Source organism: Pteronotus mesoamericanus, unplaced genomic scaffold, assembly GCF_021234165.1.
Source record: "Pteronotus mesoamericanus isolate MK-2021 breed Mesoamerican mustached bat unplaced genomic scaffold, CSHL_Meso_final contig_25, whole genome shotgun sequence".
NCBI lineage: Eukaryota > Metazoa > Chordata > Mammalia > Chiroptera > Mormoopidae > Pteronotus > Pteronotus mesoamericanus.
The window spans coordinates 20039641-20062098 of NW_026555105.1; the positions used below are offsets into that span (position 1 = coordinate 20039641).

At 46.8% G+C, this 22458-nt stretch overlaps 2 protein-coding genes across 4 annotated transcripts in view; one reads left to right on the top strand and one right to left on the bottom strand.

Moving 5' to 3' along the window:
* Positions 1-358: 358 nt before the first annotated feature.
* Positions 359-7058, top strand: LOC129070783 (putative testis-specific Y-encoded-like protein 3). 2 transcript variants are annotated; one of them, XM_054573902.1, is made up of 2 exons: positions 359-2225; positions 7005-7058. In XM_054573902.1, the coding sequence occupies exon 1, from the start codon at positions 374-376 to the stop codon at positions 1652-1654; it is 1281 nt and encodes a 426-aa protein (XP_054429877.1). In that variant the 5' UTR covers positions 359-373; the 3' UTR covers positions 1655-2225; positions 7005-7058. The 2 variants fall into 2 exon arrangements, with proteins under 2 accessions (XP_054429877.1, XP_054429875.1); XM_054573900.1 differs by lacking the exon at positions 7005-7058 and adding an exon at positions 4096-4236 and having other exon boundaries at positions 359-2993.
* An 8480-nt stretch (positions 7059-15538) lies between these two features.
* The window catches only part of TM9SF4 (transmembrane 9 superfamily member 4), a 47743-nt gene continuing 40823 nt past the window's right edge, over positions 15539-22458 (bottom strand). For both annotated transcript variants that reach the window (XM_054573904.1, XM_054573903.1), the window contains exons 16-18: positions 21549-21668; positions 20884-20973; positions 15539-17482 (exon numbers count right to left, since the gene is read on the bottom strand). In XM_054573904.1, coding sequence (XP_054429879.1) covers positions 17333-17482; positions 20884-20973; positions 21549-21668 — 360 coding nt within the window. In that variant the 3' untranslated portion in view covers positions 15539-17332. The remainder of the gene's footprint in view (positions 17483-20883; positions 20974-21548; positions 21669-22458) is intronic.

A 22458-nucleotide genomic window follows, 5' to 3' on the forward strand; every position in this document is an offset into this window, starting at 1 on the left:
AGGGGATACCTCTTCAGCCCCTCTGCATATGCCTACTTTACCTAATGCAAAGCAGCAGGTGTCCTACAGCTGCCCCAAAGCCTTAGACGATGTGGGCATCGGGAGACTCCCACCGGCCCAACGAAGATGCGGGAACGGTAATCACCTGACATGGTAGCTGTGATGTTTCTGTCTGTAACGGGGTTGGGCCTGATGATCCCTGGTGCCAGCTCTGAGCTGCTCCTTGCTTGGTACACTCCACTTAACCGCCAGCGCCCTACTAGTCTGGAGCCAGTTCTGCTAGGCTCCCCACCAGGAAGCTCCCTGCTCCACCGCCAGACCTCCGGGCCCCTCGCCTCCCGCAGCCGGGCGACCCTAGTGAATCACATCCGGAATGAGGGGGCACGAGGGGCGGAGCGCGCCCCGGAGGAGACCGTGCCTCCCCGCCTCGCATTCCCAGCGCCAACGCCGCCAGCCGCCGAGCCACCCCTCTCACGGAGCCCACTGTGTCGCCCGCGCACCCCGAGCCCCTTCAGGCCAGAGGCTTCCGCAGGTGATGGCGGAGGAGGGTGCGGGGGTCCTGGAAACTGTCGCTTGCCTGCCGCCCGTCCTCCTACAGGAGGGGGGCTTGCGCCCAGCCCCGGCGGCTTGGGCCCGAGAAGCCGGGGGTTTTGGCCATCCCGACCCCTCAGACGACCTGGGGACTGCCCTGCCTGTCCTCGGGCGCCAGGAAGCGTCCTCTGTGGCGACTCATCCTAACCTGGAAAACGGCCTTGTCAGGGGCGAGGCCCCAGAAACCTGTGGCGCAGTGGGATTGGAGGTTCACGCTGAAGCCCGCGAGAAGGCCGAGGAAGTGACGATTGAGGAGGGCGCCATCTTCTTGGAGGAGGCGGAGGGGGAGGTGCAAAAGCAGCAGGTGGGCGAGGAGATGGAGGTGGCTGAGGAGATGGAGGTGGCTGAGAAGCTGGTCGGGGAGGAGAAGCTGGAGGTGGGAGCGGCGGCGCAGGAGGGCCCCGGGCCCCTAAACCTTGATGGCCCAGTTGTGGACCCACTGGAGGCCATCCAATGGGAGCTGGAGGCTGTGAGTGCCCAGGCAGACAGGGCCTACCTGCAGCTGGAGCGCAGGTTTGGGCGCATGCACCGCTTGCACCTAGCCCGTAGGAGCTTCATCATCCAGAATATTCCTGGCTTCTGGGTCACCGCCTTCCTGAACCACCCGCTGCTGTCAGCCATAATCAGCCCCCGAGATGAAGACATGCTCTGTTACCTGATGAACTTGGAGGTGAGGGAGCTCAGACATGCCAGGACGGGCTGCAAGTTCAAGTTCCGCTTTTGGAGCAATCCCTACTTCCAGAACAAGGTGATCGTGAAGGAGTATGAATGCAGATCCTCAGGCCGAGTGGTGTCTATCGCAACTCGCATCCGATGGCACCGCGGCCAGGAACCGCCTGCTCTGGTACACAGGAACCGGGAGACTGTCCACAGCTTCTTCAGCTGGTTCTCACAGCACAGCCTCCCAGAGGCTGACAGGGTGGCCCAGATTATTAAGGAGGACCTGTGGCCCAACCCCCTGCAGTACTACCTGCTGGGAGATAGGCCCCACAGAGCCAGGAGAGGCCTAGCAAGGTGGCCCACAGAGCCCCCTTCTAGGCCCTATGGTTTCCAGTCTGGCTAAGTCCTGCCCTGGGACCTGGCCCCTACCTACATAAGATTCCCTTCCACCTCCTGTAGACATCTGCTTAGGCCAACAATGGCACTCTGTCATCTGCTTCTCTTCCATGCACTCTGGCCCCTCTGGATATTAAGTGGACACAGCTCCAAGATCGAGGCCTTCATGACCAAGCTCTTATTTCCATGCGGCCTCCATGCGTCACAGAAGTCACAGGCCACAGTGTCTATCCAAGCACCCAGTGCTGTAGACATGCACTGCCATCATCTTCCTGGCCCATCTTTGATCATGGCCTTCCCACATATTTCGGAGGTGGGCAGCCACAAGTCATTGCTGGAAGGACCAGTGTCTCTTCAAGGCCACATGCTGGGCTTCATATTTATGCTGGCTTTGCACATTGGCTGTGGCAAGCTGTCTTATCATCCACGATGAAGTGGGTGCATTTGTGCTGGCTGTCAACCACACTTGGACATTCTAGGCCTCAGAGCTTCAGGATGACAGGCCAGGCTACCCCAGGCTCCTGGACTGTTGGGACATCCGGTAGAATGGGCACACAGCAGAGGGCTGTTGAGCATGGGTGAGGTCAAGGACGTGATGCAGTGGGCAACACATTTTTGTAATCACCCCGATGTTGCCCATGTTGGCCCTACTTTGCAGCCCGCTATCTGTGGAGGTCTGTGCTGTACCTTACCAGTGTCTAGCCATCATCCTTCTCATGAGTTTTGCCCAGGTTGCCACCAGCCCTTTTGCTTGCTCTCAGGTCTGTAAGGACAAGAGCTGCGAGGGGACCCAGCGTGGCCACCTGCAAATGCACGATACCCCCCAACCCCCCAGGAACTCTGCTCTGCTGGCGTATCTGGGCGTGTGCTCAAGGCAGGGGCAATGAAGCCTGTCTTCCTGAGCCCCAGTCCCTGGACTCCTACAGCATCCAGCTCCCCCAGTTTCCCGGTTTTCAGGCTGCCAGGTTGGAGGTGCTGGGGAAGGGGTGTTTCTGGTCATAGGGCCTACACCTTCCCAGAGCTCACTTTTTTTTTTTTAATTTTCTTTAAAACAACAGCTCAGAAACAAAATAAATGGAAGTAGCAAGGATTTTTATAAACGGGTCGAGGAGGCGGCCTTGCTTAATTTGCCTCTCTTTGTCCCCTCTGCTCCCATGACCGTCCCCCTTCAGCAAGGTCTATAATCTTCAAAGGGGGACAGCGCAGGGCTGCTAAACAGAGACCAGGGGTACTATCCCAGGGGCAGGGATAGTTCGTTGTTTTGTTAATGCTGTCTGTGTGTCCTTTTAGACTAACTTTAGCCCAGCTCTTTCTTCTGGCAGGTCCAGTCCCCCTCCTGGGATGCTGTAAGTACAAGAGCTTAGTTGTGCCTCTCCCTTCCCCTTTCCAGGCTTTTGTTTGCTGTTTCCATCATATTTTAGGGGTGACACTGCCTAGTTCCCTACCCATGAAATGCCTTGTCTTCTGCTCCCCAGTACTTGGGGAGGCCTTGACACAAAATAATGGGGGTGTGCCTGTGGTAGGGGAGTGCAACAGAAGCCAGAGGCAGCTGGACAGACAGATGCCTAAGAATTGGTGGAGTGGAAGGAAGAGAGCCCCATCTCTTCCTAATTTTTTTGATTCACCAACACGCATTTTAAAAGGACTATTAACAGAACACTGCAACTTTAGAGATTCTCTCCATCCAAGTAAAATCTTGTGTTTGTGGAAAGTTAGTGCTATGTTTTTCATTTCACTGCTTTTAAGCAAGAACCTACGTAGTATCCCCTTCTCCATTTCTACTGGGAAAATTGAGCTGACAAGGCCTGCTTGTTGCTTTTAGTTGAGAACATTTACAAGAATGTCACTGTAATTTTTTGATGCCATTTGGGCACTTATGTGGCTATTCATGATTGTTATCAAATTGTTGTGGCCTGATAATATAACCCTGTACTTAGAAATAGTTTGAATATGGTGGTTTTGTAGGACTTCAGAATGGAAATTGTTACTGTGTTGTGAGGATAACCTCCAAAAGGAAACCTGTAACTCTGATGGTTTTGATGATTCTGTGCCCCAGTTGCCATGTTGTAATCAGCATCACTGTAATGATACCTGCTTCTAAACAAAAATTCATGAGGTGGCTTTGTCCAATCAGAATAGTATTCATGGCACTTTTGTCTACTATATGCATGATGAAAAAATAAAAACCTTTCTGTCTGGGGAAAAAAATAACTCAGATCATGTTACTCCCCTGTCCAAAACCCTCCATTGGCAGGGGGGAAAAAAAGAAAGAATCCTAATTCCTTACCGTGGCTGACAAAGCTCAGCATTTTCTAGTCCTTGCTGATATCGCCCATCAATGACCTCTGCACTCCCCCAACACTTGCCTCTCTGCTCCTTTAATACTACGTGTGTTCCAACCTTAGGGCTTTTGCACTTGCTTTTCTCTCTGGAACTTTCTTTCTGCAGATATTCCCTTCTCTGGCTCCCTCAACTCTTTTGGGCCGCAAACACTTTAGAGGCCTTCCCTGCCCAGGCTGTCTGAAGTCATCCTCTACCCCTTTCATCTCTTCTCCCCTTCCCTGTTGGTCTGCTGCTGTTCCCCATGAGCACCTCAGAATTACTGTGAGTGAATGACTGTTCGGTGTGTTAGGGCATTGTGCTGGGCTCTGACAACATAGTTCCAACCCAAGGCTTTCAGCTGGGCAGGGAAGGGTGGGGGCAATGATGAGTGACCATGTAATTTGTCATGTAGCTAGAACACATCTGGGAGTGAAGGGGACACTACTAATAATTACACTGGGACAAGAGAACTAACTGGCACACAACAGTCACTCCAAAGAGAGAACCCAATTAAGTCCAGCTTGGCATGGAGCTCATCCCAACTGTGTATGTATGATGTGTGTGGTTGGGGGGTGGCAATCTCTATGAAGTTGGACGCTAAAGCTGGGCTTTGAAGAATGGGCAGTAAGTAATTTAGAAACTGGGGCTGGAGAAGGGAATTTCTGACAGTAAACAGCATGACCAAAGGCCCTGAGGTAAACAATGCATGACGTGTTCAGGGTACAGCGTGTGCCCTGGGTGTGGCTGTCTGGGAGAGGCAAGGCTAGATGGGTAGTTTAAGGCCATTTTCTAGAAATTGAATGCAAAAACTAAGGGTAATGGTGGGGAGGATCAAATGTGCTTCCGAGGTGGGAGAGCTCACAGGGCAGCTGGAGCCAAGACGATACCAGCCAGCTCTATAGTATCTTCAGTTTGAACCTTACCCACCTTCCAGGAGGCCCTCCTTGGTTGCCCTAACCCACAATAATCTCTGCCACCTCCCAAGTACAGCCTAGAACCTGAATTTTGGACACCAGTGCCTAGGTGAGCTGTACCCTCTGGGTTTCTCTTGTGCCAAACACCTGTCCTCGATGCTCCTAGGGGAATTTGGTTGAGCTTCAGAGCATCCTGGTGGTCCTGGAAACTGTTGCCCCATGTGGCTTGCCTGCCCCATACCTACCTGGTAGTTGACAGGTGCGCTTTGGCTCCTGCAGCCAAATAGAGGTCAAGCTGCATCTTGCTTGTCCTTAGGCCCAGGGCAATGGCACTTACCTGATCTTTCTGCTGCATGGCCCAGGGCCATGCTTCCTTAACACTGCTACTGACCTCGGCAAGGGTATGGCCCAGCCCTGCTTCTGGGGCATCAGTCTTGTCCTCAGAATCCACTCTTGCTTCCTCACTCATTCAGGTCCCAAGTCACTCATTTGCTCATCCATACATCTTAGCAGACCTGTGCTAAGCACTGGGGATACAAGATGACTACTCAGGTATCTGCCTGAGTAAACTCAAGAGTTCAATGAGGCTGAAAACAGTGATAGTAACTGCTGACATTTAGTGAGCACCGCGTATGTGCCGGGGCTTATACGGATACAGCAGCCAGAGTGGCTCCCTAACTGTATCGGGCCATGGCTCTCCTCTGCTCCCAACCCTCCAACGGGTCTGATCGCAAGTAAGAGGAAAAGGCAGTGTGCTCCTCATGGCCAGCAAGGCCCTGACCCTTGTGATCAGACCTCGTCGCCTCTTCTCTGATGCCTGTCCTCCTTCCAGTGATACCAGCCTTTTGCTAGTCTTCCAATCTGTCTCAAGACCTTGCTTGCTCTTCCCTCCACCTGGAACCTTCTCTAGACATTTGCCTGGCAGGCTTCCCATCTGCTGCAATTCCATCTCTTCAGGGAAGCCTTCCCTGACCGCCCTTTCTAAAAAACACCCCGTCACCCTCCTTCCCCTTTCTCTGATTTGGATTTTGTTGTAGCACTTACCACCATCGAACATTATATTGTATGTTTATTTATTTATCTGCCTGTTTCTCTACACTTGTGGGGACTTTGTTTTATTCACTGCAGAACACTCCTCCCCTAGGTAGCTCCCGGCACAGTGCAGGGCTCAGAAACTTTGTGGAATGAATGAATGTTTCACATCCTCGAGGTTCAGGAGGGTCTTCTAGGTGGAAGAAGACGAGCTCTAGAGATAGGAACTCTGTATGGCCCAAGGCAACTCTTTTCCAATCAGTCTTTGGGCCCATTCCCAGTCCCTGCTACTGAGATGGCCACTTGGCTTACACATACTCGCAGAATGGAGGCAGGCCAGGGTAGGGAGGGGCTTCCTGCTCAGGCGTGGAGAGCAAACGTGGGCCGCTGACGCCAGGGTCTTGCTCACCTCTGCTCTGCGAGGTCTGCCCTGTTCTGTTGGCCTGGGATGGACTCTTGGACAAGTTCTTTTCAATCAGAAAAATAGATAGCAATTAGTTGTTACCCGTAACTGTGCTGATTACAGCTTGGGGAACTTTGATATTTTCCTCCATGGACATGATTTCAACACAAAAATTAAAAGAACCCTCTGTTATCTGCTTGCCCTTGCTCAGCAGGAGCACTAAACATTGATTTGGGCTATGAACTTTGAGGCCCCAACATGAGAGCTGACTCGGGATCTCAAGGGCACGGGGCTGTGGCGGGGCGGGCCGCAGCTGGAAGGCTGATGGGCCTGCGTGCTCCCGATTCCCCACTGTTGGCCTCGGACATGTCTTTTGACAGCTCTCAGCCCGTTTCTCCTCTAAAGGAGAGCTTGGAATTCCTTAGCAGAAGGGAAAAGTCCCTTTAAGGTGTCTTCTGCTCCACATAGACCTCCAGCCCTCCAGGTGGCTGGCTCAGTGACAATACTTTAAATTTTCTGATTGCATCTAACAGAAACTTTGGCTTAAACAAGAAATTTCTTTTCTCTGTTTTATGTGATCATCCAGGTGAGATGGGCTTTGGGGTTGTCTGATTCAGCAGCTCAGTGATGTCTTCAAGAACTTGGGCCTTCTCTGACCTGCCATCCTTCCTGTTGTCCACCCTCAGGTTGGTGCCAAGATGGTGGCAGTAGCTCCAAGAATCACTTTAGGATATGGCGGCTCCAGAGAAGGCTGATTGTGTCTTCCCACGACACCCTTAGAATGGAGGAAACCTTTCCTAGAAGCCACCCTGGACTTGTGACGCCTTGCACCTGATTAGCTAGAACGGGGTAATGTGTCCGCTGGGGGAGCCTGGTGCCATGGCTTGCTTGGACCAAGCATCATGGCTGAAATGCATGTCTGCCCACAATGTCTAGTGGGATGACTAAACCCATCATCTCTGGGAGCTTACAGTCAAAATTCAGCCCTTCTACGGGGCCCCCAAGGGACCACTTTCACACTGTAACGGTCCTCAGGGTCACGCGGTACTGACTTCAGGGCTAGCATAGGTCCAGTTGTGAGGTTTCTGGCCTTAGAGAGTTCTTGAAGTCCAGCCAAGTCACTGTCATTCTGATTCCTAGAAGTCAGGGCCTTCTGTGGTGGGAGAGGAGGGAAAAACGGATTGAGCACCTACTGTGTGAGTGACCCTTTCACTTAGCAGGGCTCATACAGTCCTTCACAGAGGCCTTGTGATCTTACAGGTGAAAAAGCTGGCAGTAGAGACTTCTGCTTTTAGCCAGGTGGAATTACAGAAATCATATTTATCCTTCCACCTGAAGCAACCAGAAAAAACAGACCATATACATGAAACAGTGGTTTTCAAGGCTCTGGACATTGACCAATAAAAGACAGTGATCCCAGAGAGAAAACAAGCAAGGGAAGCGCTGTGCGTGCCCTAGCTCACTGCCCTGGAAGAGCTTTCAGGCTGCAGCGTAAGGAGGGAGGACTGACGTGAGCCCAGGGTCCTGAGTTGAGAAGACGGTGATGAGAGTCTGGGCAGACCAAGGAGACAAGTTCCTGGGACAGAATTCCAGAGAATGAGAGCTGCACAGAGAGAAGCCCCTGGAGATCTGCAGAGGGTCCCCTTGAATATTCATCAGAAAACTGACTGGCACAAGCCAGTGGGAAACTATCTGAGGGTAGGCAAAGAACCATCAGGAAGGATTAAAGACGCTAGAATAGTGTCTCTTCCCACCAGTCATGGCACTGGGGACAGTATTTTGGGGTTCTGAGAACACTCAGAAAGGTCTTGCTTAAGTAGTGGCTAATAATAAGCCCTAGAATGAGCACTGCTCTGGAATTGCCTAAAAAAATCTTAAGAGCAAGACCCAACAAGATTAAATTGTTTCCAGTAATTTAACTATTCCAGAAGAAAGCTCAAGAGGATTTACAGGATTACAAACACATTCAGCACCTAACAAGGTAAAACTCACATCTGGTATCCAATCAAAGACTGTCAGGCTTGTAAAGTCCTAAGCAACATAATCCACAATGAGGAAAATAAGTAATCAAAACCAACCCACAACTGAAACAGAGGTAAAAATGGGCAGATAAGAACATTAAAGATTATCATTGTATTCCACAGCTTTAAAAAGCCTCACAATATGGTCAAATGATTTTTTTAAAAGATTCTATTTTAGAGAGAGGGGAAGGGATGGAGAAAGAGAGGGAGAGAAACATTGATTGCTTGCCTCCTGTACACCACCTCACTGGGAACCTGGCCCGCAACCCAGGCATGTGCCCTGACTGGGAACCAAACCAGTGAACTTTTGGTTTGCAGGCTGGCACTCAATCCACTGAGCCACATCAGACAGGGCTGGTCAAATGATTTTTGGCAAAGGTGCCACAACCAATGGGGAAAGGACAGCCTTTTCAACAAAACATGCTAGGAAAACTGCATTTCTACATAGAAAAGAATAAAGCCAACTCTTGCTGGGTAGCTATGTTGGTTAGAGCATCATCCTGATACGCCAAGGTTGTGGGTTTGAACCCTGGTGAGGGCACATAGGAGAATCAAGCAAAGAATGCATCAACAGGTGGAACAGCAAATCGATGTTTCTCTCTCTCTCCTTCCCTTTCTCTCTTTAAAATCAATGAATTTAAAAAAAAGAATAAAGCCAAACCCTTACCTTATACTACATAAAAAAAAATTCAAATTAGATCAGACACTTAAATGTAATACTTAAAACTATAAAATTCTTGGAAGAAAACAAAGAAAGAGCTTCATGAGATTGGCTTGGCAATGATTTATCAGATATAACATCAAAAGCACAGACAATAAAAGAAACAGAAATGGAAGTTATCAAAATTTTATCAAAGGACACTATCAACGTAATGAACAGGCAACCCACAGAATGGGATAAAATAATGCAAATCATATATCTTATAAGGAATTAATATCCAAGATATATAAAGAACTTATATAACCTAGTACCAAAAACAAACAAAAACATCTCCATTTAAAAAAGGGCAAAGGACTTGAATAGCTATTACTCTAAAGAAGACATACAATGCCCAATATGCATATGAAATGATGCTCAACATCACGAATCACTAATACAAACCAAAAACGCAAAATACCACTTTACATTCACTAAGATGGGTATTATTAAAAAAAACAGAAAATAACAAGTATTTTTTTAAAAGATTTTATTTATTTACTTTTAGAGAGAGGGGGGAGTGAGAAAGAGAGGGAGAAGAACATGCGAGAGATTTATCAATCGGTTGCCTCTCGCACACTCCCAACTGGGAGCCTGGCCCGTAACCCAGGAATGTGCCCTGGCTGGGAATAGAACTAGTGACCTTTTGATTCTCAGGCTGGTGCTCAAGCCACTGAGCCACAATAGGCAGGGTGAAAAGAACAAGTATTGACAAGGATGTAGAGAAACTGGAACTTTTGTGCATTGCTGGTGGGAATACAAAATGGTATATCCATTCTATGAAACAGTATGGAGGTTCCTCAAAAAATTAAACAGAATTACCATGTGATCCAGCAATTTCACTCCCGGTCATACACCCAAAGTAACAAAGCAGAGACTCTAACAGATATTTCTACACCAATGTTCATAGCAGCATCATCCACAACAGCCTAAAGGTGAAAACAACCCGAATGTCTACTGGTGGAAGAATAAAGAAAATGTGGTATATACATACAATGGAATATTAAGCCTTAAAAAGGAGTAAAATTCTGACACATGTTACAATGTGGATAAACCTTGAAGACATTATGCTAACTAAAATAAGCCAGACACAAAAAGGACAAATACTGTATGATTCTGCTAGAGTAGTCAAATTGATAGAGACAGAAAGTAGAAGAGTGGTTGCCAGAGGCTAGGAGTAGAAGAGGAGTAATACTGAGTTTCAGTTTGGAATGATGGAAAGTTCTGGAGATGGCTAATTGTGAGGGTTGCACAACACTGTAAATATACTCAATGCCACTAAGTTGTACACTTTAAAGTGCTTCCGGCCAAGATGGATGTGTAGTTAGATACACTTTGCTTCCTCATACAACCAAAAGAAGGATAACAACGAATTTAAAAACAAAAAACAAACAGAATTGCCAGAAAATCGAACTGTATGGGAAGCCTGACAACCAAGGAGCTAAAGAAGAAACATCCACCCAGGCTGTTAGGAGGGGCGGAGATGGGAAGCCGGGTAAAAGAGGACATGCAGCAATGTGCAGAGTGGGGAGGTGAAGTGGTGGTGGGCGGTCCCACATTTGCGTTTGGATAAACTGACAGAACAACTGGGGAGCGAGACAGACTGAGCAACCCAGGGTTCCAGCGCAGGAAAAAGAAAGCCTCAGAACCTCTGGCTGTAAAAACCTGTGGGGATTGTGGGGGCAGGAGAAATTCCCAGCCTCACAAGAGAGTTCGTTGGAGACCCATGGGGTCCTAGAACATACAGAAGCCCACTCATCTGGGAATCAGCACCTGAAAGGGTACAATCTGCTTGTGGGGAGCAGGGGAAGTGAATGAAAGTGTGGCAGAGCTAAACAAGCTACATTGTTCCCTCTCTGACCCCTCCCGCACATACAGCACTACAACACAGAGAAGTGGGTTGCCCTGCCCTGGCGAATACCTAAGGCTCCGCCCCTTTCAACATAACAGGTCTGCCGAGGCAAAGAAATATGGCCCAAATGAAAGAACAGATCAAAACTCCAGAAAAAGAACTAAGTGATGAGGAGACAGCCAACTTATCACATGCAGAGTTCAAAATGCTGGTAATCAGAACACTCACAGAAATGATTGAGTACAGATGCAATACAGAGGAAGTGAAGGCTATGCAAAATGAAATAAAGGAAAATACACAGGGAATCAACAGTGAAGGAAACTGGGATTCAGATCAATGATTTGGAACAGAAGGAAGAAATAAACATTCAACCAGAACAGAATGAAGAAACAAGAATTCAAAAACAATGAGAGGCTTAGGAATTTCTGGGACAACTTTAAATGTTCCAACATCCGAATCATAGAAGAGGAAGGGCAATAAACTGAAAACTTATTTGAAAAAATGATGAAGGAAAACGTCCCCGATCTGCAAAGGAAATAGACTTCCAGGAAGTCCAGGAAGCTCACAGTCCCAAAGAAGTTGGACTCAAGGAGGAACACACCAAGACACATCATAATTAAATTACCCAAGATTAACGATAAGGAGAGAATCTTAAAAGCAGCAAGAGAAAAGGAGAGAGTTATCTACAAAGGAGTTCCCAAAAGACTATCAGCTGATTTCTCAAAAGAAACCTTACAGGCAAGAAGGGGCTGGAAAGAAGTATTCAAAGTCATGACAGGCAAGGATCTACATCCAAGATTACTCTATCCAGCAAAGCTATCATTTAGAATGGAAGGGTAGATAAAGTGCTTCCCAGAGAAAGTCAAGTTAAAGGAGTTTATCATCACCAAACCCTTATTATATGAAATGTTAAAAAGACTTATCTAAGAAGAAGATCAAAACTATGAACATTAAAATGACAACAAACTATCAACGGCTGAACCTAAAAAACAAAAACAAATTAAGCAAACAACTGGAACAGGAACAGAATCACAGAATGGAGATCACATGGAGGGTTATCAGCTGGGAGGGGGAGGAGGGAGAATGGGGGAAAAGATAGAGGGAATAAGGAGAAAAATTGGTAGGTATAAAATAGACAGGGGGAGGTTAAGAATAGTATAGGAAATGGAGAGGCCAAACAGCTTATATGTATGACCCATGGACATGAACTAAGGTTAGGGGGAATGCTGGTGGGAGTGGGGGTGCAGGGCGGAGGGGATAAAGGGGAAAAAAAATGGGACAACTGTCATAGCATAATAAATATACAAAAAACAAATTTTATTGGAACAGGCCAAAATAAATAAAATGGTAAATTTCATGCTATGTATATTTTACCCAATAAAAAGTTAAGTAGAGTTGGGAGGATATAAAGAAAAAGACCTAGCCCTGGCTGCTGTGGCTCAGTGGGTTGAGTGCCAGCCTGTGAACCAAAAGGTCACCCATTCAACTTCCAGTCAGGGCACATGCCTGGGTTGCAGGCCAGGTCCCCAGTTAGGGGTGTGCGAGAGACAACTGATGCATGTTTCTATCACACATAGATGTTTCTTTCCCTCTTTTTCTCTCTCCCTCCCCCTCTCTTTAAAATAATAAAATCCTAAAAAAAGAAAAAGAAAAAGACATAAATCAAGTTTACAGAGATGAAAAAGATAATGTCTGAGATGAAAACCACACTGGAGGTGATTAATGGCAGAGTACGTACAGCAAAAGACTAGTGAATTTAAAGGCATAGCAATAGAAACTATTCAAAATGAAACACAGAAGAAATCGTTTTTTAAAAAAGAAAATAAAAAGAGCACCAGTGGGTAGGACAACTTCAAGGAGACTAATATATAAGTAATCAGAATGGCTGAAAGAAAAGAGAGAGATGGGAGAACAGAAAAAATATTTGAAGAAATAATGGCCTAAAACTTTTCAAATTTGGTGAAATATTGCTGAAATCAATGAACACACAGTCCCAAGAAGCTCAATATACTTTAAGCATAGTAAATGTGAAGAAAACTATACCAAGGCATCCATAATCAATAGCTCAAAGCCAGTGACATAAAAAAAGCAGAGAGACTTGTTACATATATAGAGAGGATAAAGAAGACATCAGATCCGTTGTTGGAGTCAATGCAAGTGATAAGATAATAGAATAACACTTTTAAAGTACTAGGAAAGAAAAACTTGTCAACCTAGAATTTTATACCCAGCCTCTCCCCAAAAATCTTTCAATAACAAAGGTAAAATTGAGATGTTTTAGGTATACAGAAAATGAAAGAATTCAGCAGCAGCAGCTCTTCACTATAAGAAATGTTAAAAAATGTCTTTCAGGCAGATGGACAATGATACCAGACAGAAACTGGTTCTACACAAAGGAATGAAGACCAGTGGAAATGGCAACTACCTGGGTACATATATGTAAGATTTTTATTATTTAAATTCCTTTAAGACAATTGTTTAAATAAAAATAACAGTACATCATGGTGTTTATAGCATATGTAAAAGTAAAAAGGAACGACAACCATATTATAAAGGCTGGGAAGGTATTGTAGAAATGGAAGTATACTAATACAAGGTTCTTACACTATATGTGAAGTTGTATAATATCACTTAAAAGTAGACCATAATAAGTTAGACATACTGTAAAGCTTAAAGTAATCACTAAAATAATCCAAAAAGTTATAGACAATAAACGAAGGAGGCTAAAATGCACAGTGTCCTTGATTTATCCAAAAGAAGGTAGGAAAAGAGGAACAAGCAAACAACAGATTGGACAAATAGGAAAAGAATGGCAAGATGACAGACATAAACCTAGCCAAATCAATACTCCCATTAAATGTAAATGGTCTAAACACACCAATTAAAAAGCAGAGATTGTAAGCTTGGATTAAAAAAGCAAAGCCAAACTTTATACTGCCTCTAAGAAACACACTTTAAATGTGAAAGTGCAAATAGGCTAAAAGTAAAAGGATGGAAGAGGATATGTTGTGCTAACATTAGCCAAAAGAATGTGGGATTGGCTCTATTAACATCACAGTAGATTTCAGGGCAAAGACTATTAACTAGGGATAAATTGATCCTAAGAACAAGATGTACCTAACAGAGTTCCAAAATACATAGAGTAAAAACAGAACTGCAATGAGAAATATATAAATCTGCAATTATAATAAAAAGTTTTCAATACCCCACTTTCAACCATTTATATAACATGCAGGCACAAAAATCAGCAAGAATATAATAGACCTGAACAACACTATTAACCAACTTGACCTGATATTTATAGAATACTCCACTATAAACAGCAGAATACCCATTCTTTTCATGTGTACATCAAACATTTATCAAAATAGACCATATTTTGGGCCACCAAAAAAGTCTCAATAAACTCAAAGGTTTTAGTCATATTGTACAATACAAAGTCTCTGTCCATTATGGTCTCTGTCCAAAACAGAATTACAAATCAGTAACAGAACGATCCCTAAAAAAAAAAAAAAAAACAACAACCCAAAAACCCCAATACTTGGAAAGTAAATAATGTGAATTAAAAGAAATCAAATATCAGAAAGTATCCTGAACTGAATGACAATGAAACACAACATACCAGAATTTCTGGGATTTCTCTAAAGCAGTACTTAGGAAGAAATTTTTAGTATCAAATACCTGTAACAGGAAAAAAAAAAAAAGCCCTAAAAAAAATGACCTCAGCTTGTATCTTAAGAAACTAGAACAATTTAACTGAGACATGGAGTTGGAGGGGGTGGAGTATAACAGGCAACTGTTGTTTTTGTTGCTTTTACATCCCTTACCTATGGGAAGTCACTTTCTTCATAATCCATTCCAAGTGATTCTGGTGGGCTTGAAATTCACAATAGCCAATACTCTTGGAGTATGCAACCCATAATAGTATTCTCTTCCCCTGGATTTAATGACTGGTTCAAGATGTGCCAACAGTAATCCAAGCGGGGCCCACCAGAGACCTTTCCTGAGACTTATCTCTATTAAATATACTAAAGTAGGGAAGATCTTTTTTCCTAGGCTTTCCAAACTGGCGAATGCAAGCCTAAAGCAATGTGTTCCATGCCCTCCTCCCTTCCCCCACAGGTAAGACTCTTGACAATGGGATAGAATGGGCCAGAGAGCAGCAGAGTGGAAGAATGGAGAATCCTAAGGCTATCCTTTGAGCCCTTGGATCTATCCAGACCTGAAGCCAAACCATTCATCTCCTTGGTGCTTATGAGCCAATCAGTTCCTCTTCAGGCTTACGCCAATCTGACCTGTTTCTACTGCTTGCAATGGAAGGAGTCTTACATGACAAGAGATGTGAAGTGAGCTGGCAAAAAAATATTGGAGATGGGAATCTAAAACCAGGTCTCACTGCTACCAAAGCTTGCAGTCAAATACCATTTCCTTCTCGTGGGATCAGAGAGGCAAATGCTTGTGAATCAGAACACGGGGGCTGAGCAGACGGGAGAGGCTATGGATTTGCACCGGGCAGGGGGAGAACAGTCGCCTTAGCCCAAGAAAGCCTGACATGGGTGAGCTTTGAGAGAAACCTCTCAGCTCAACTCACTTGGGGAAGTTGCTTCACTTCAGACCCCTAACCCTTGCAAGAGATTCAAGAAACATGACAACAGGACAATGGTATATTTATTTACATTTGGACCAAAAAAGGATACAGGCATTTTTTAATTAAAAATAATAATGATGATGATTTAAAAAGTCAGAAAAATTGATGATGTTTAAATCCTTTGTGAGGAGTCCATTTCCCTACTCCCCCTGCAAAAGAGACTCTCTTAGGAAAAAAGAAAATCCAAGACTTGAACGAACAAGATTCCATTATCATTCTCTACTGCTTACATGCAGTAACCTTTTCTACAACCTGATTCTTCGTGGCTGCCACTTGGCACTGTGGAGTCACTGTGAGGCAAGGTTGAGAAGTTCACTGGTTTGACTGGTGGGGCTGGTAGGAACCGTTGGAAGAATGTGGGAGGGGAGAGGGGGAAGAGTGTGTTCCTAGCTTAACCAGCATCCTGAGCTTTGTCTTGCAGTGGGAGTCCCAAAGGGGCTGGAGCAAGGGTGAGCGACTGCTACTTAAATGCTAATCCCTGGGTGGGTTTGGTCTCTTGTAATTTAAGAACAAGCGTGACATGAACAGAGTGGGTGGGGGACTTGGCCCCAACAGTGAGTGCTGATAAAGGAGCCAGACCTGCCATGTTAGCTTCCTCCACCTTGCAGAAACTGGGCTCTTTACCTATTCCTGGGGACTGGGGAAGAAATGACAGAACTTACCTTCCATCTCTCTCCTCACCAGCAGTTTTCTGGGCGTCCCCAGAAGGAGGCAAGAACTCATGTGGGGGGTGATGGGTTTGGCTAAAAGAGCTGTGTGTGGGCACTGAGGCTGCAAGATGTCAGGGAGGAAATGCCTCTTCCCAGCCACTTAAAGGAAGGGATCTGAGGTCCCCAGGCCTTGTTATGCCTGGGAAGTGGGGGAGGAGAGGCCCTGCCACCAACACACTTTGCAAAGATCAGCAACCCCCTGAAGAAGGGGCTGGCAGAGCAATCCTGAGGGGTGAGGACCCTCAGCCCAGACACAGACACATGGATACTTGGCTTGGCTCTGGAAATACCTGGCCCTAGGTCCAGGGTTTCTTGGCACGAAAATAGTTCACTGCAAGTCTCTTCTCTGGTCCAGCAAATTCCTGCTCCTCCCCAGTACTTCCAGGGGTCTCCTTGTAGCAACCAAGACTGGGCTTGCTCCTGGTGGCAAGATGACCCAGAGGCCTGGCTGGAAGCCCTGCCATGGGCAGCCCTGGGAGGAGGCTGGGGTCGCGAGATGAGGGAGGAAAGTGGCTGGTGGAGGCAGGATGGCACTGAGGATGCATGTCCGGCTAGAGCTGTGCTTGTCGCAGCGGCGTCAATGGTGAGGATGGGTGGCGTGAGGCTCAGAAACCTCACTGAAGCCCCTGAAGGCCCGATGTTTCCTCTTCCAGTTAGTTGTGGGGTGGCCAACAGCCCTGAGAAACTGAGGTGGAGACAGTGACCAAAACCCAGTGTCTTGGTGGATTTATCCATGCTGGATCCATTGTTAAAAAAATAAAACTAAGGGAAAAACCCCTAACCAAAAATAAATGTGAAGAGGTCCGAGAGTTCCTGCTGGAGGGAACTTCCTTAGCACTGAAGTAAAAACAACCCACAAAAAACCTCATCCCCCACAGAACTGGAATAAGATGATGAAGAAAAATGCGAGACTTATCTACAGGCCCTCCCGCCCCCCAACGCAGCCAGCCCCGGGGTCCAGGAACACCGTGCCAGGAGTTACATTCCAAACGAGCAGGAGTTATTTTATTTTGCGTGCCTGCAGTTCCCCACGCAGGGTGGCTTCCCGTCCATGGACGGAGTGGGCCTGGCCATGGTCCACCTCCATCAGTCTATCTTCACAGCAGCGTAGATCTTGCGGACAAACATGTAGGCTGCATAGAAGCCAATGGTGCCCGTGAGGAGCCAGAAGGACAGGACCATGAGGGCCGTGTAGCCAAAGTACAGGAGAGAGGGAATGAACTCAACGATGTCCAGCTGGGGCACGCGTGGGAGAGAGAAGAGAAGGGTGTACGCTTAGTGTCAGCCTATCATGGCCAACTGCCCCCTCCCCATTGATCTCATGGTGAAGCTGAAGCCTGGTAGGAGAAGGGGCTTGCTCCGGGTGGGCAATGTGGGGAGGTGGGGCCCCCAGCCACAGCGAACCTTCTTCAGCACCAGGGCCCACGTACCGCCTTGATTCTCACAACCACCATGGTAGGTTATTAGTCCATGTTACATATGGGGCACAGAGAGGTTAAACACAGTTACACAGCTAGGAAGTAGAAAGAGCTAGGATTTGAACCTGGGGATTAGAGGGCTGGGAGTCAAAGGCCCAGCTCATTCGACCCAGGCCATTTCTGGCTAGAGTAAGAAGGGTAAGGAGTCTTTCCAGGGAAAGGCCTGCGGGCTCACTGGAAGACAGGTGCGCCCTCGGAGGTGAGAGCCAGAGTGCAGTAGGTAGGGAGAGCCACAGCTGGGTCATTTCTCTATCCTCCAGTCCCCAGTACAGTACAGGGACATTCCTGGATGGCTGGAGCAGAAGATAGGGAATGGGGGAAGAGAGAGGTGTTTAAGATGCCCACCTTAAGGACCAGAGAGCCACCATGAGCCTGCCCCAGCCTACAGTTTTCTCTTCCTGAAACGCTTCTGTCACTTCTGTTAACATCTCACAGGGATTTCATCTTAGGGCCCTTTGGACTCTTCTGTAGAGTGTAGAGGCCAGGGCAATGAGGCCAAAATTCTGTGTTGTGGTGTAACTTTGGTATCAATACCTGCCTAACATGCCAGGGCCTGAGTGGGACCTGTTCCAGGACTCATGGGCAGACACATGGTCACAAAATGCCAGGAGCCCAGGAGAAAACAATAAACGTCACTGATTCGAGACTTTCTTCCTGAGGTCAAATGGTCTCAGACTGGGGTGAAGGCGATGTTTTCAGGTCAACCCCCATCTCTCCTTTCATAAGCTTTCTTCTGTCTGGAAATAAAGTGAGGGTGGTGGAGATGGGTGTAGAGGACAGGGCAGTGGTAAAACCAGGAAAGGGATGAGGCAAAAAGGCAGTACTGGAAAGGCCCTCTGAATTCAGACAGGCCAAGGAAGGCTCTGGGGATGGAGGGGGACGGTTTTGGAACACAGAAAAACGCGGTGGAGGGAGGACAAACAGGAGGCTGTGCTGAGACTCCAGGGGCCCGGGCAGGACGCTCTGTTAGCCAGGGTTTGTTTGCCCAGCACTGTCTCCCGTCTTCCTCCTGCCCAATGTTCTGAGGTATCCTCTCCCTACTTTGTGGTCCTGTTGGGACTGTCATTCCTAGTATAAAACTTAAGCTAGTCAGTCAGGGAACGCCACCCTGTCAGACCAGGGGAACAGTGAGGGATGGCATGCAACCTGGGACAGTAACAGTCTTCCCTGGGACTGATAATATGATGGTAAAAGACAGATGTGCCTTTAGCTCTAGGGCCGTGAAGCTGAGGAAAGGAGACTGCAGGGCTGCCAGGGTCCGACTTTCTACTTTGTGGGAAGATCCTGCTTGCAGACTGAAGCCGAGAAAACACACACACAACTGACGCGTGGACGCAGAGCCCTGACATCATTTGGGGTGCTGGATCTATGCCTGAAGCTGAAAACTTTTCAGTTCTATCAGCCAATAAATTCTCTTTCTGCTTAAGCCAAATGGAATTGGGTTTTAGTCACTTTCTACTCAAAACAGTTGTGATTTATATGAACTGTAGAGGAGGGAAATTACCCATATTTTGCCATTTATAATGCCTACTTTTTCACCCAAATTTTTGAGGGGAAAAATAAGGATGTGCATTATACATGGATAGTACCTGAGATAACCTTGTATCTGTTCTTGTGTTTTGTAATTATTTGTTACAGAAAATTTTTTGTACCATAGGTTCAAAAATAAATGCTAAAATTCCTTTATAATAAAAACATCTAAATATTAATTAATTATAAAGATTATTTTCCTGAAAGTTTGGGCCAAAAATGTGGGCATGCATTATACACAGGAGAGCATTATACACAGCAAAATATGGTAGATTTGTTCTGGAAGATTCCAGGAAGATGGAAGTTAAAGGAAGGTAGATTTTGGTGTACATCAAGAAAAAACTTGGTAATGACAGGAGCTGTCCAAAGAGAGAAAGGGAGCGTCAGGAGGGTGTTTCTTCTGTCCCTGGATATGCTAGAGCAGGGGTCTGCAAACTTTTTCTTAAAGGGCCAGATTGTAAGTAGTTTAGGTTTTTGCAGGCCATATGGCCTCTGCTGAACTGCTCAGCTCTGCCACAGTGATGTGAAAACACCTACAGATGATATGTAAATAAAGGACATGGCTGTGTTCCAATAAAACTTGATTCACATAAATAGGCCCATGGGTTACAGTTTACTGACCCCTGACCTAGATGATTACCTGTTGGAATCATGGGAAAAGAGGGGCACAGTCAGCACACTGGAGGCAGGGGTGTAGCACCACATTAAAGGATTCTTATAGTTCTTTCCAACCTGATCTTTTTGGGGAAGAACATTCCAATCTTCAACCAACTGACCTACGATCCTAGTTTGGGAGTACACCCTGGCTGCAAGCAGAGGACTGCTTGCTTTTGGGTCCTGGGGACCCAAAGTACAGCTGGTGAAACCAAGTCTTCAGTGTTAGCCTCAGAGGGGAGGGGTCCACCAGAGCACCCCAGACTCCTCTCAGTGGCCCGTTTTGTTTGTGTCATGCATCGATCTACCAAAACTGTCATGGGGCTGTTTGTATTTTTATTCATGCCACTTTCTGGGGACAAAAAGCTCTGCAAATATGCCTGAGTCGGGCGAGCCAGGCTCCCTTCCATGTGCCCACACGTTACCTATGTGGCTTACACAGCATGGACAATCCGAGATGCTGGTGACACCCTGGCCTATCCTGTCCTTTTTGTGAAGGACCAAATGGTACCTGACTGAATAAGGGAAAGAAGCATCCAGAGACAGAATGCCCAAGGTCCTAAATTTGGGTGCTAAAGGCTATTTCATCATCTTATTAACTCTTCTTATTTATCTTCTTTATCCTTTCATGTTCTTTTTTTCCCTAGCTTCTTGAAGATTATCAGTGTCTCTTACTTCCTATGAAAACCAGTGTTAGGTAACTTTTTTCCTTTAAGCATCTCTTTGGTTGTATCTCACAGGTTTTGCATGCAATATTCTCATGGTTATATATTCTGAAGGCTTTTGTCTCCCAAACATACAGAATACAGATTCCCTCTTTCCTAAAAAGACACACGTTCTAGAACAGAGATAGTTCTATACTGTCATTGGTCCCCACACCGATGGGAAAGTAAGATTCACACACTTGAGTTTTTCCTCTCCACCATCCTGCCCTGAAAGAGCTAAGAAGCTTTGTTATCAAAATAAAGGTGGTACCTTGTTAACAAAATAAAAGATGGCATAGACCAGGACATAGAATGCAGATCCCCCGGAGACTAGGAAATTCCTCCACCACCAGCGGTAATCCTGAGGAAGAAACAAAAGCGTCAGAACCTCTTCCCCAAGTTTTGTACTTGCCTAAGGGGCTCAAGACTCTAGTAAGAACAGTAATATTTGGGGTGATGAGAATGTTTTATATCTTGACTGTAGTTGGTGGTTTCACAACAGTATGCGTTTTCAGAAACACACTAAAAAGAATATACTTCACCGTTTATAAAATATACCTCAATTAAAAAAAAACAACAACAAAAGAGTAACAACAACTAACATGTTGTAAGCAAATGCTCCCCATGTGCCAGGCACCATTCTAAGCGCCGTATGTGAATGGGCCTGGTTCCATCACTGCAGCAGCCCTGAGTCAGGCCCCGCTGCCATCCTCACCACACGAGGAAAGCACCGAGAGGTTAAGCAGCTGCCAACCAAAGCTACTAATGAAGGAGTTCGCTGAATAAATGGAGGCTCAGAGGGAGGAAGTGCTGTACCTGCCCAAGACCTCATGGCCAGAAGGAGGAGTCCACACGGGGAACACAGACAGCTTCGCTGACCCATTCAATGCTGGCCCCAGGTCCCCCACCCCTGACTCCTGGCCCCAGTCCCCTTACCTCTGCACACAGCTGAAAGTACACCATGACGATGCTGATTTGTGAGCAGGACACCACCAGGATGATGAAGACGAGGAATAGGAAGCCAAAGAGGTAATAGAACTGATTCTCCCAGATTGCCTGTGGACACATCACAGCCGGCCTTCAGCTAGCCTGCCTCTACCCAGTGGCCCTCTCCCTTGGCATACCCTGCCTGTCCTCAGGACACCAGCCCTCAGTCAGGACTGGCATACCACTTGTCACCGGGGTCAGGAATGGAGACACCATCATGATGCCAATGGGGCTTGTGGGTCTGGCATGTGGCTCTGTCTGGTGAGCCAGGCTATTCTTAGAAAGTGGCTGGGGCATGGCTGACCTTGCGATGGGTGGGCCCCAGACTGAATACAGCAGCTTGTAGAAAGTAACAAACCCCACTCCCATCAAAATGACATAGCAGCCACCACCACCCAGGGGCAGCTTACTACATGCCAGGCAAGATATATGCTTCACGGGCATCTCCACATGTGAATCTATGGAAGTGTGGACTTTAACAGCTGAACAGGTCAAGGCTCAGGGAGGCTGGTGACTGGCCCAGGGTCATACAAAGGGAACTGAGGTGGCCTCCATGGGAGGGCAGCCTACTTGTCCTCTGACCCTTTCCCTAGGCAGGGCTGAGTGGGGGATGGGATCTCAGCAAGGAGGGGCCGGGCCACTCCAGAGCAGCAAATACTTGTCCAGCACTGACTTGGTGCAAGGCGCTCTGTGTTGGGCACTGAGTTAGGTCAGAGAGACTTCAATAGCTGGGAGGAGCTCTCCTGCCAACCTTCGTCTTTGCAGGCTTGAGACAGGAGCAAGCATCATCACAACCACAGCTATGATTTTTTTTTTTAACTTCACCCAACGACACTTTTTTATTGCTCTTAGAGACAGA

Excerpts from the sequence above, each read along its gene's own strand:
- LOC129070783 (XM_054573902.1), top strand. The coding sequence starts at position 374 with ATGAGGGGGCACGAGGGGCGGAGCGCGCCCCGGAGGAGACCGTGCCTC.